General features: G+C 46.2%; 1 protein-coding gene across 1 annotated transcript; it reads right to left on the reverse strand.

Moving 5' to 3' along the window:
• Positions 1-476: 476 nt before the first annotated feature.
• Positions 477-11704, reverse strand: twsg1a (twisted gastrulation BMP signaling modulator 1a). Its single transcript, XM_056596402.1, has 5 exons — positions 11022-11704; positions 9925-10107; positions 3443-3542; positions 1446-1706; positions 477-992 (listed from the first exon to the last, which is right to left on the reverse strand). Exons 2-5 carry the CDS (start codon positions 10057-10059, stop codon positions 811-813), a joined length of 678 nt encoding a protein of 225 aa, XP_056452377.1. The 5' UTR covers positions 10060-10107; positions 11022-11704; the 3' UTR covers positions 477-810.
• Between the last annotated feature and the right edge of the window lie 1959 nt (positions 11705-13663).

Genomic DNA, 13663 nt, shown 5'->3' on the forward strand with positions numbered 1-13663 from the left:
TGGTGATATTCCAAAGATTGATGATCGTCACCAGGCCACATGGAACGCATTAGTTCCATGCTATATTTGGTGCTCCTCTCTCCCACATAACCCACAGCTGTGCCGGCATAAAAAAACAACACTGCCCCGATTCAATATCATTAAAGAAAGACAAACAAGGTCTCTTTGTGCCTTTAACACATTTGCTCCTTGCTAACTACTGTTGCATGCCAAGTGGGAACAGAATCAGCGATAGTGCCTTTGAAATGCATTTTGGCATAACAAAGGGGGCTTGTTCAGCAGTAAAAGATTGGCATCAGCGAGCTGGCTCTCTCGAGACAGACAGGGAGCAGTGAACACCTGTGGACGAGAATGGTATAATAACAACTTTGTTTCCCCAGGAAATGATGCGTTTCCTGGCCAGCATAGTGCTTAACTAGGACTAGAATGAGAGAAGGGTGACGCAGGAGAAAGACAAAACCCTTTCAAATCAAACACAGTAAATACATCCACACGTCAGTCACCAAATCTTGTTTTATTTGGCATCCCATAGGACATTTAGCGGATCGTTGTTGTAAAAATACATTATTCATATACACCTCTAGTAAAAAAAAAAAAGAAAAGAAAAAAACAGATCTAAAAATATACAGTGAAACGTAACGGCGAGATACAAAACATAAGGAAGAGCAAATTGGGGAAGGAGGGGATATTTTACAAGGATATTTTAAATCGTTAACACACACCGGTCATAGCTTTTTTTTTTCTTCTATGCCTTCAGTCCACATGCATAGGTACATACATCAGGTACCCCACATCCCATGCACCCCCGCTTCAGAACAAACAGTTCATGCACTTCACAGCCTTGCTGCCGTAGTCCACACACTCGGGTCCGATGCACTGGCAGCACGCGTTGTGGAACCACCGGTACTTGGATCCTCCCATGGACTCGCAGTAGAGTTTACACTGGCGGATGGACACGCAGTCGTCGAAGTACACCACGGTGCACATGTTGTCTGCAACGGGAGACACACAGATGGGGACACATGAGTCACACACACGTCTAGGCCATGACATGACTACAGCTTGCGGGAATGTGTAGGGGTTTATGCGACGATAAACCGACGCCACATCGTTCTTACTTTTATATCGCGCGTAGCGAGCGAGGGGCTACCACATGGTTTTCGGTGCCCATAATGAGCTCTGCGGGAAGTGCTCATGTTCATGAGTGTGTCTTTTTATAGCTAATAAGCATGGGGTCGCAGGAGCCAACACAGCTCCAGAGGAAAATAAAAACCAACCAACACCACCGCACCACGGTTTCCAACTTTCAGTTAAAAGTGGAAAGTAAATTGATTAAAATCGTGTAAAAAAAAAAGAAAGGAAGGAAAAAGACAAGTTGTCTTTTAAGCTGTGCCGTCTTTTTTTTTTAACTGCCGTGTTTGTTTGTCTGTTTGGCACTGAATTACCTTGTGTGTCGTAGCTGGCGTGAATGCTGTTGCCGGGGAGCGAGACGTTCTGGTGCTGGTCTTCCAGCGTCTCCAAGAAGGACACCAGGTTCTCGTGGTGGGACAGCTCCTCCGCCACTGGGAAGGACACCACCATCATGTTGATGGGCGCCTCGCCCTCTGTCAGCGCGCGGAACAGCGAGGGGATGGGCCGGTGGAGCTCCTCCACGGTGCTCTTGGACGTGGCCGGGGAGTCGCTGTAGTTCTTGGGGTTACACATGCCTGGGGACGGGGACAAGACGGCACCACGTGAACACGCGGAAGGAAACGACATTTAACATCGAAATGGTGGAGACTGAAGTTTGAGTGTTTTATTTGCATTTTGCTTCTCGAAAGAAAAAAAATCATGAACTTAAACCGTTGGTTTACCCCCTGTGTCCCTGCTTAGTGTCTTTTGCAGACTACATTTCACTTTTAAGCCCAGTAGCAAATCACTTGGCAAACACCCCACACTCACATATATGACTTTCCTAACCCTTTTTGAATGAGTCAAAGTGAATGTGAGCTTATGGGTGAATCATTCAACGGGGAACCAAGACAGACGCAGGAATAGGATTACGCATCAGCGGTGAAAAAGCAAAAGCCCAAACAGCTGTTTTAGATGAAGCATACACGAAATCCTCCCTCCATCCCCTCCCTGCTGTCCTCCCTCTCCTCTCAAAACACAAACCGTCCTCTCCCCCTCGGCTCTTCTGCCCCTGTTAGGTAGAACCACTCACAGACACGCACTTCAAAAGCCGAGCGCTTGGCCCAAGACCACATGTTTAGAACGGAAAATTACTTAAAATGGACATGAAGCTCGCACCGCGAAAAACAATCTCATAAATGAGAAAGATCGACTCGCCCGCAGCCGAGGGTTGTCTTCAGCTGTGTTAACAGAGGGAAAGGTCCGTCCAATAGGAAAACTCCTCGGGAAGAAAACATCTGTACGCCAGCAGTGAGCTGCGCGCTAACAGTGTCATGTGCTTTTATTTGATGCCGGCCACATGAAAGAATCTGATCTAAGCCCCGCTTGTCAACATGCACCATAATATCTGCCAATCAGAGGCGATCTGAAGGCCCCGTGGGCCGGGAGGGCCGGTTCAGATGGAGACACAACGGAGTAATTATTATAATGCTTTTCTGCTCCACAAAACGGCTGGTGTTTTGTTCACTGGCTTGTTTATACACCCCCAACTGCGCGCACAGGCAGAGAGCATGAGGTCAAAGTTCACGGGGAAAGGGGTTGACCTTACTTTTCTGGGCTCCGCTTCTTTTGATCAACCCGAGTCTCTGAGAGACTTCCTGACTGTTTGGGTAGGAGCTACGGAGTAGGGACTAACCTTTTTCAATTTCCTGTGCCCTAATAACATGATAATTAACATGGCCTCCAGAGAATCTGGAAAGCAGTTTGGGTTCACTACACGGCAACAAAGAAACGAGACTCCTTACTATGGCTTTCCCATCCTTTTCCTACTCTTGAGGAATTTATTTTCAATAAGAGCAAAGGTTTTATACATGACTAGAGGCCACTTTTCAAATAATATTGAACAAGTGATAATAGACAACTCTGGAATACTACTCCAATATTACCAGTACATTATTATATAGGGCAGAGGTCTAGCAGACCATTACAGAAGTGAAATGTTCCCGGTTTAGTCCAATTCACACCCAAAGAGTTCAACAGCAATGCACTAACATTCTACCTGCTCAGCCTAGTTGTTTAAAATCAAAACCACACGAGATCCCGCAATCGGAAGAGTGTCTTTCAACATCTCATTATAATTTCTATAAAGTCCCAAAACGTATTTTTGTGATATGATAGGTTATATTATACGAGACAATCAACCCAATAATATTTAGTTATCCACCGGCACTACTTCGGCCAGCTATGGCATCGCCTTGATCGAAATGACGGTAATACCTGTATTATTAGGTGAAGGGGATAACAGGGTTAAGACATGAGGAGGGATACTCACCAACGCAGTCGCAGCACTCCTCCCATAGGGTACCCAGACACAGCATGCATTCTTTGCAGCAGGAGCAGTTTCCATCGGTGGGACGGCATTGGCACAACTCCTGCATCACACACACACACACACACACACACACACACACACACACACACACACACACACACACACACACACACACACACACACACACACACACACACACACACACACACACACACACACACACACACACACGAGAGCCCACGTCAGCCATTGCCCCATAACATATGTAATAAAAACAACATCTTAAGGAGCTTGCCACATGAGGACACGGGGTGCTTTTTCCACTTGTGTGTTCGTAGAGCTGTAAAGGTCAACGGTTCTGTCATACAAAGAATTGCCGTATGAAAACAAGGAGCAGCTGGGGTTAGTTGGAGTGGTTTCAGACATTTCAAGTGACGTTATGGAACGGGGATACGGATTAAGCAGCAGGATTGGTTCAACATTATTTGCAAAACTGATTTGTGTGTTTGTGCCCGTGTGTGTGCGGCGCGTTGCATTTTTGGTGTTTAAGCATGATACAAATAAGGCAATTTATAAGATAAACATAAAGCAGGATGTATGTGAACGGGAACGTTTGTGGCATTTGGACACATAATTTACACTATACAAACTATTGGAACACATTGTGAAAACAAAAGCACCTGTTTGGCTTTTAATAACAGAACAAAGACGATAGACATGTATGGAAATATTTTTCTGCTGCAGGTAATAGCAGGAGTCAGCACAGGATCACAGGAAACATGCCATTAGTACGTCAACAGCCAGGGGCCAATAACATGTTATGGCTTCCAGGGCAGTTGTCAAAATTCCTGACACTAGCACTTTTCAGACATGAAATGGCATAAAGGGTATATATGAATATCCCCATTAACAAAAATAAGATTAGTGTACAAAACTGTTGTGAAACGGTGTCGAAGAGAATTGTCTCTGAATAGGACAGTACCGTTGCTGTATTGAGATGTTTTCGGTAGGTCGGAACCTGACCCTGTTAAGAATCACCCACAATTATTTTTGGTTGGCTTTTTCTCGTGTTACAACCTCCAGGGTAGAAAGGTGCAGAGGAAGGGCACTAGGGCATCATTACTTTTTCCATTGCAACCTTTCATGACTTCATCACGTCATCAGCTTTATTGGCCAAGTGCGTGTAGACTACACCTAACCAAACGTTACCACGTTCCTCCTGGCTCTCCAGGAACTCAGAAAATAGACCTACAGCTAAACTTGCTAAAACAAAGCTAAAAGACTAACTTTAACTGCTACTTTGTATGAATATATAAATATAGAGATGATATATTAAAAAAGTACAATGAGGTTTGTTGCAATGGTGCATGAACAAGGATGAATATATATTGGATGATTAACAGGTAACCTTATAAACATGAGGTAGGTGGACATGACAGTCTTTGCACACATACAATACTACGGTATGAGTGAAATTTCATTGGAAGAGATAATTCGGCAGTTAATTCCCCGTCAACAAAACACACCACCGATGAAGACACCACTCGAATTTGATACGAGTTCATTTTGCAATCAAACCTTTGTTTGTTCCTTTTTATTGATGCAGGTTTGAGTGGGCCCCAGAGGCTGAGTGTCTGGCACTACCTGGACCGCCGCTTCAGCCGTTTGATGTCTGAAAGAGCCACGCTTGATGCAACCCCTTACAGCCCAGCCGTAAGCAAGAGATACCGCCGACATACAGCGTTTATTCACAGCAACCAAGTGTGGACGAAACAAGAGCATGACACATCTTCAACTGTTTCCCGTTTCCCAACCTGGCTATTCCATGATTCTTAATGGAATAGCTTTCTCGCTCCGCTTTAACTACACCATATCTTGAACAAAAGAGCCTTCCTGGAGACGCAGCTAGGGTGAATATCAAAGAGGACTGCCAGCGGGGAATCAAAGGAGAAAACAGACATTCCTTTACCAAACAGAATCCAGGTCTGCCTTTGTTGGGGGCAAAGAGAGTGGAAGGGCCTGCTGTGTGGAGTTGCTAATTCCCTCTCACACATGTGCGCACACACACACACACACACACACGCGCATTCATGGGCACACACACACATGCACGCGCGCACACAAACACACACACACACACACACACACACACACACACACACACACACACACACACACACACACACAGGGAGCACATTCCACAAAGTCAAGGTCACTACAACAAGAGAGAGAGTAAGCGAGAGAAGGAGCTGGAAGGAGAGTGAGAGAGGGAGGGGTTGGGGAGAAGGTGGAGGGTGAAAACACCTGGCGACCAGGGAGAACACGGCCGCTTCCCACACATTTTTGAATCCCTCCACTGCCTGCCTTGTTCGGAATGTTTTGTTTCCAACATTGTCTTTGCTCTACTCTGCCTCACCTCTCCTCTTTCGTTCTCCCAAAGCCTCTCCTAAACATAAACAGTGTCTGGGGCATGATAAAAGACCAGGGCCCGTGACTCAGAGGCGACTGCAAACAACCCCACACGCAGTTCCCCTAAACCCCCAGCCTCGCCCTCTCTGCGCCGCCGGCCCGTGGTTAAGAGGTAATCCGATGAGCGGCCGTTACGACCGCCTCAAGGTGGAAAATTACACCTTTCGAAAATCTCACTGCAGTTGCCCGAGAAGGGAGGGGGGGGGGGGGGAAGCGATTCTCTCCAACAGACCCAAGTACCAAGGGGGTGAAAAGGAGGACTACATTATACCCACATCAATTTTGAATATGCTTTATGGGTCACGGAAGTGTAATTATAGTCATAAATATACTAACTAATCCCCGACCACATCCAGGTCTCCAAACTGCCCCCCTAAACAGGGCGACTTGTGAGGCCAAATGAGCATCGTAGTGCAAACACCTCCGGCAGCCGTTCCCTCCTCGGCAGTGAACAGAGATGGATGAGGTTTCACTGAGAACCACCAGAGGCTCAGCACTCTCACACTCAACAAGTGGGGGCTCTCCGAAATGGAAATCACAGCAATCAGTCATTGCTGCATGCATACGCCAGGGGTGTGTGTGTGTGTGTGTGTGTGTGTGTGTGTGTGTGTGTGTGTGTGTGTGTGTGTGTGTGTGTGTGTGTGTGTGTGTGTGTGGAGAGTGAGACGTGTGCTGCCTTGCCCCGAAGAGCTCTGGTGGTGGTGGTGTGTAACTTGGAAAGTGCGGCCCCACCCAGCTTAAGAGGCCTGGACAAAACCGTCTGGGCTGGAGGCTAGCCTGGCAGCCCAACCACTAAAGCAAGTCCACAAAGCTTACTGCTTTGTCTCACACACACACAAACTAACCAGCAGGACTTTAACAACTTCCCCAACACACACACACACACACACACACACACACACACACACACAACACACACCTCGCTATGACCCTATCCTGCCCCCCCCCCTCCCTCCCTCCACAGCCCCCACCCCGGGGATTTGGGGAATCCAGACAAATGAGTTAAGGTGGCAGCCGAGCGCATGCAGCGGGGCCCCGGGGATAACGCGTCCTACTAATCACCGGCAGCGCCCAGCGACGGCCACGGGGCCAGGGGGCCACGGGGCCCCGGCGGCGGAGCCTCTCCCCTCTCTGACAGCTAACGAGCCGGTGCCGCTGAGGTCAGGCTCTTGGCACAGGGCCATCGAGAAATAAGGAGCAAGAAGGAAGAAAACACACACACACACACACACACACACACACACACACACACACACACACACACACACACACACACACACACACACACACACACACACACACACACACACACACACACACACACACACACACACACGCACACACACGCACACACAGATAGACAGACAGGGACATACTGACATACAAACAGAGACATACGGACACACACACACATACTGACACACACACACACACACACACCAATGGGGGACCGGCTGGTTTGTGGCTTTATTGCATTAATAAATCATTTGAGTGTAGCCATTTGAAAAGGCCGGAGCCTCAAAGTCAACCGAAAGTCAGCAAAGATTAAATAAGGACAGAAAACTGAAGCATGCATGCAATCTGTTTGGTGAGATTCCAATGCCCCTTTAAAAAATAAAAAAGTTTACTATTCCGGGGAAATTGCACCATATTTCAAACGTTTATCTGACCAAAAATAGAGCTCTCCCGGTCAAATGAAGCTCTTCCCTAAACCCCCCCTAGATGTATAAATAACTCTACATTTGGAGGAGCCAGTTTATTTAGAGACCACATCCAAATTCAGCTATCATAACATCGCCGAGAGCCAGTAGGGAGAGAGCGCGTCAGGCCTAAATGGACACTGAGGGTACATAATGAACGAGGCCTGGCAGCTAAGCTAATACAAGGTCAAAGACAAACACTGCATAATCTCACAAACACACAAACCCACCTACAGACAGACACACAGAAATTGGAGGTGAAGTTGACGGGATGCAGACGTAGATGCCAGCACTGTAATAAGCCTCAGCTTGAACCAGTGATGCCATTTTCCTACAGCATTTTTCTACCGCAGTAAAACAGCAGGAGGCCATCTCGCCTCTGGCCCCTCGAGCCGAATTGACCGAATTGACAGTTCTGCAGTTCCTTCCAGAATCACGATGATCCGAAAAAGCAATATAACCTTGTGATAACGATGTTGCGAAATCATTTTAAAAATGCACTGCTGAAAAGTGGTTGGGGAAAATTCAGTGTTTCGATTTCCCCCCCCTGCCTTCAGATAAGTCCTAGCTCTGCCTGTCGGAAAAAAAGCATAACACGGCGCATGTTCCACCAATCAGTGACTTCTTGCAGCAAACGGCCACAGAGAAGGGCTACGTGTTGGTAAACCCTGGGAGGACTGTGCGTCTTCGTTTATGAAAACTCACTTTTTCCCACAGCAAAACTTCTGTTTCATTAGCCTAGGTTATGGTATATTCACGTGGATTTAAGAATTTACAGCACTGCCGCTCTCTTGAAAAAGAAAAAAATCTTTCAGTAGGCGTAAGCTTTTACACACACACACACACACACACACACACACACACACACACACACACACACACACACACACACACACACACACACACACACACACACACACACACACACACACACACACACACACACACACAATCTGTAAAAAGAATGAAACACTGAGCAAAATATCTTTCCTTCTTATCAAAAGAAAGCATCTGCATACGTTCCCATGTCTAGATCGCCTCAAACTTGGACTCGGGCCTCATTGCTCCTGGACTCCCCCTCCCTCTCCCTCTACTGACTACTGTTGAGCTGCCGATTCACTTTGATCGTGTCCTGAAAACAACACAGTAGAGGAAAACACAGGAGCCTAGACATGTTGGATTAGTACATTATAGACGACGCTCCTGGAGAAGGTCAGGATTTTACTGATAAGAATACGACCCACGGATTAATGTGAAAACCAAAAAGAGTTTGGTTCCTGATTTGTATAAAGAGACCAGGCATGGTGGTTCTGACAGGAGCAGGACTCACTCTCAGGCTCCAGCTCGTGTCCCTGCTGTTTAAGTCTAAATCATTTTGACGTTTTAATCATCTTAATGTCAAAACTATGTTGTCATCTAAATCATCTTATTGGCTGATTTAGGAATTGTAGTGTCTATTGCAATCTAAACCCTGGAGAAATTAAAGATATACTACTTCGAGAGATGAAACCATGAGCATCAGATGATTGACCGAGTGTCCCAAGACCTACAAATAACGCTGGCAGGAGGAAGGAAGTATGATAACGGAGAGTGCCGGTTTGGCAAAGTTAAATACTACGAGAGTAGAAAACTGAGAGCTGAAAGAGAAAGTGACCCCCGCTCTCTTCAACACACAGTACTGCTCAGTGATGTAATGAAGGAAATGCTGTTAAAAAAATCCCACCCATGCCTCTCATGTCAATGGAAAGGAGGGATTGAGTAGTGCTAAGTATAGCTTTAAATACTACTGCTGTGAAATTGCATCACTGCTCATTTGCAGGAAAAGTCAAGCCCTGCCTGGTATACCAAAGAAATGACAACGGTATCCGTTTTGATTGGTTTACTCATCATTATAAGTTGAAGTTATGCATTATAATTTGTTAATGTGTTGTTTGTCAGGGAATTGACACATAACCTGAAAATGAAAGTGCACCAACATTTATCATTTATGGGCAGCTGTACTCGGTTCTGTAGACAGAATTGACATCATGAATGGAAACCAAGGTTCTGAATTTTTTTTATACTTTTAAACCACACTCTTGTGTATGTGTAGGCTATATGCGTGCGTGTGCATGAGCATGTGCGTGCGTTTGTGTATGACATGATTGTTGTGCTAATCCGGCACTCAACACAACCCAACGATTGCAAACACAAAGCCAATAACACTACATTATACTAGATCCTAGATACACAACCACAACAACATATAAAAATACGACCACTGTGGTCTACCACCCACCAACACACACACACACACTCACTCAAGACCCTCACCTGGATCAAGCACTTGCTGACGTCGCTGGCACACAGGGCCTTGTTGCAGCCGCTGGCCGGGGCGGGCATGGAGGCCAGGAGGCACAGAAGCACTGCCAGCGAGGCCGGCAGCAGGAGCTGCGTGCTGGGCCTCATCTCCAAGGCTACTGGGACACAGCACAGGGGCTTCTGGTGCACAGACACCTGAAGGGAGGGGTAGAGGGAGAGAGATGAAGCAAAGACTGCGGTATTGGGTGAGTAAAGGGTGGCATAGGTGGTGGTGTTGGTTGAGGTGGTGGTGGTTGAGGTGCTGGTGGTGTGAAGGTCAGAGGGCTGTTTCGGCGTTTGGATTTAAATAAACAAAATCCGTCATCAGTGGAATTCCGGACACGGGTTTGTAGAGTAAATCTTCGCTGAATGATATATTGTCTGACGTAGAGAGGTTGATACATGCACACACGGGGGAGGGGGGGGCATGACACATAGGTTAACATCATCCGAGTTGATGGAAATGTTGTAAATAGCCTACAAGCGCTCATGCAGTCATGCGTTTCCCAGTCCCGTCCTAGCTGTAGGAAGTTGCATTCTTCCTGAAGTTATCTGCAGCATCTTTTCGAGGCAGAGCTTGTCATGCAATATACGTTGCGTTCTCATTTTGCTATATAATTGCCTTTCCCGTCTTTTGCTTGTTGTTATTAATATGAGTAGTTTAATTTAATTACGAACCAATTATTATTTTTAAAAGGCAACCGTTTTTAGTGTGGTCGTCTTGCTTTCACCGCACGGTATATTTACCTTTACCTGTTTGTTTTTGTTCGCACATGGACTAAAGAAGTTGTATTTTACAGATATAAAATATCTAACACTGATCATAAAAATCTTGGTAAACACAGAGCGATCTGCACCCATCACGCTCGCCCACTTGTTGCACATTGCTTAACATCACGGAGAGAAACCATGTGAGCAACATTAGCTCCCCGACCAGGAGATGCAGTTGGTGGACTCTCCCTCTCAGGACTACTTCTTCCAAACTGGGCTCTTATCGGACTTCTCTCGCACGCACGACAGTCTCGCGATCAGATATGCAAAAAAAAACACAACGTACATTAAACACTTACCACAACAAAGCGATGGGCTTGGAAAAAAAAATCCTCGGGAAACGATCTCTCCTTTACCCCCCTTTGAACTTCTCCACTTTCCAGTATGGAGTGATGCCGCTGCAGTGTCCACTGTCCAGAGGGCGTCAGTCTCTCCGCAGCACAAAGCAACAGGCAGTCGGGCGCCTTAAAGGCGAACGGTCCATTTTCACTTCCAACAACTATGTACGAGACGGACACTGGCGCTGCTTTCAACACCGACCCAGACACGTCTCGCTTCGAGATAACTAGTGAATCGCGATAGTGGAAGATGAAAGATTTCCACTCTGACTGACACCATAAATACCAGCACCACTGAGAGGCTGTTGCTTCCACCGCGTAAACGTCTCCGTATAAATGTTACCCTGCTTCTCACTTCTAGTCCATCGCCCAATGTAGGTAGACTTTTCTTTGGAAGGGGGATTGACCAATGGTTTAAAAAAAACAACTGGCTACGATGATTCGCTTTTCACACGCAAATTTCTTCTTTTGGAAATGTAAACCTCCAATTAGCAATCCCTTGACGCCAGTCGTATAAAGGGTCCCATGAATGGGGGGCCGGTAGCACCCTATTAGGTGTGAAAGGCGGACTCGGAAGCTGTGAAGATGAACACAGTTCCCTGCTGAGAGGCGCGCTCAAGTGTTTTTGTTTTGCTTTTTAACCCTCATTACTGCCTCCCCCATCCTAAACTTATTTGACGCCAAAAACAAAAGGCAAAGGTCAAATCTTCCTTCACTTCAAAGTTTAAGAATTACAATTGCTATATTTGTAAAGGCTACACTTTTAATTATGGATAATTATGCAGACATAATCCCTGCAATTCTCGATAACGCAAACAGGGTGTATTTAATTAAAGGCCTCTTATTTAAATGGTCTGTTCTACCTAGGGCGGTTGACATCAAATCAAGCGTACCATGCAAGTTCATTCATTTCATCAGCTTCCAACGGGTGCAAGAATTTGACTCTTATGTTCCGACTGCACAGCGACATCTTCTGCCTGAAATCAGTACTACTTTAAGGTAAATGAAATAACTATCCACCTTGGTGTGCCTTATTAAATAAAATAGGTCAATGATAATAATAATAAAATGAGTCAAACTTTGATTTCACAACCAATAAAATTTATTCAATTATATATTACAAATATGTACATGTCTTGTAACAAGTAAATATTAAAATAGACATTTTTAGAACTATCGTTCAAAAAGGCATTATGTTGAAAAAATAGGATTTGTTGTGATCTCACATTGAAACTGTAAAAGTATGTTTCTATTCCGCTTAAGCCACAACAAACTTTCTTTTCGTTCTTTTTTTTTTTAATGTGCGCAAGACACAAGGGACAACACACAAGGAATCGAGGCTGCAGAGTGACATAAAACACAACAGCACAAAAGGAAAGCTGCAACACTTCAGTATAACCTCACTATTTAGTCTACAGTACAGCTCTTCAGGAAGAGATTTAACAACGTAACGCATGCACAGCACTGTAATAAGCAGAGGTCAACAAAATAAAAGAATCCAAGGGTCTTGGTGGTCCAGAGCGCCAGGGATAAAGGAAGCGGAGGCGGAGGGAAAACAGAAAACCCGACAACACATGCGTAATGGGTTCAGACAACAGCAACAAGGACACTCCATAGAAAAAGCCAACTTTGGTCCATTGAAACATGAGACAGAACAAAGTTTTACAATCAAAATATCCATTACCTTTTTTGTTTTTTGCGTGTTCTTTTTTTTTAACACGTTTAAAACGATAATTACATGGCTATTTACAAATGCACAATCTGTATGTATAAAATAAGTTAAAAAACAATAAGAGCACACAGTCTGTACACAAATGTAAGAACACAGTTTGTGAAATGAGGCGAAGCCGAACCAAAAGAAGATTGGAAATCTTTTAGTCGCGCGAGAGCCAGCATGGCGGAGAGCGGTAGCAGGCGGGGACATCGGTGTACACCCCGCTTCTGTGTCGAGAAAAGCAGACACCTATCATAATATAGCATGACCCGGCCCAGCCCAGGCCAGCCTAGCATAGCACGGCCAAGCATAGCATAGCTCAACCTAGCATAGCAAAGCATGGCACAATCCAGCATAGCTCAACCGGCTCGGCCTAGCGTAGCGAAGCTAGCGTCATGGGCCAGCCTTTGGACCGTAGTGGGCTACATTTAGAGGCATGGACTTCCATCAAAGGCCTGGTCGGTGGGGGGCTTCTCAGGTTAGTCAGTCCTGCATCCTGTACAAATAGCGCCTCACCCCCCCCCCTACTCTGTCAGAGCATGCTTGTTATTATCTCCTCCTTTTTTATTTTTTTCAATGGATGCAAATCGTTTCTTAAGTGCTCTCTGGCGTTCATACCCGTGGCCGTTAAGTGCTCGGCCAGGCTGCTCTTCTGCCCCCCTCCCCACCCCCCACCCCCGCTAGACCCATCCCATCCGTCCTCACCCACCGGATCCCATCCGTCCTCCCCCATTGGATCCCATCCGGCCTCACCCATGTGATCCCATCCGTCCCCAGTCTAATCTGTCCTCCCCCATTGGATCCCATCCGTCCTCACCCATGTGATCCCAGCCTCCCCCACGGGGTCCGCGTTCTCCCCACGTGACCCGTCCTCTGGACACGTCAGCGT

This window comes from Gadus chalcogrammus, chromosome 8 (genome assembly GCF_026213295.1).
Source record: "Gadus chalcogrammus isolate NIFS_2021 chromosome 8, NIFS_Gcha_1.0, whole genome shotgun sequence".
Taxonomy (NCBI): Eukaryota; Metazoa; Chordata; class Actinopteri; order Gadiformes; family Gadidae; genus Gadus; species Gadus chalcogrammus.

Coding starts and splice junctions, on each gene's coding strand:
- twsg1a (XM_056596402.1), bottom strand. CDS start 10,059: ATGAGGCCCAGCACGCAGCTCCTGCTGCCGGCCTCGCTGGCAGTGCTT. Junction 3,543..9,924: donor TCAGCAAGTGCTTGATCCAG/GTGAGGGTCTTG, acceptor TGTGTGATGCAG/GAGTTGTGCCAATGCCGTCC. Junction 993..1,445: donor CGCCAGCTACGACACACAAG/GTAATTCAGTGC, acceptor CTCCCGTTGCAG/ACAACATGTGCACCGTGGTG.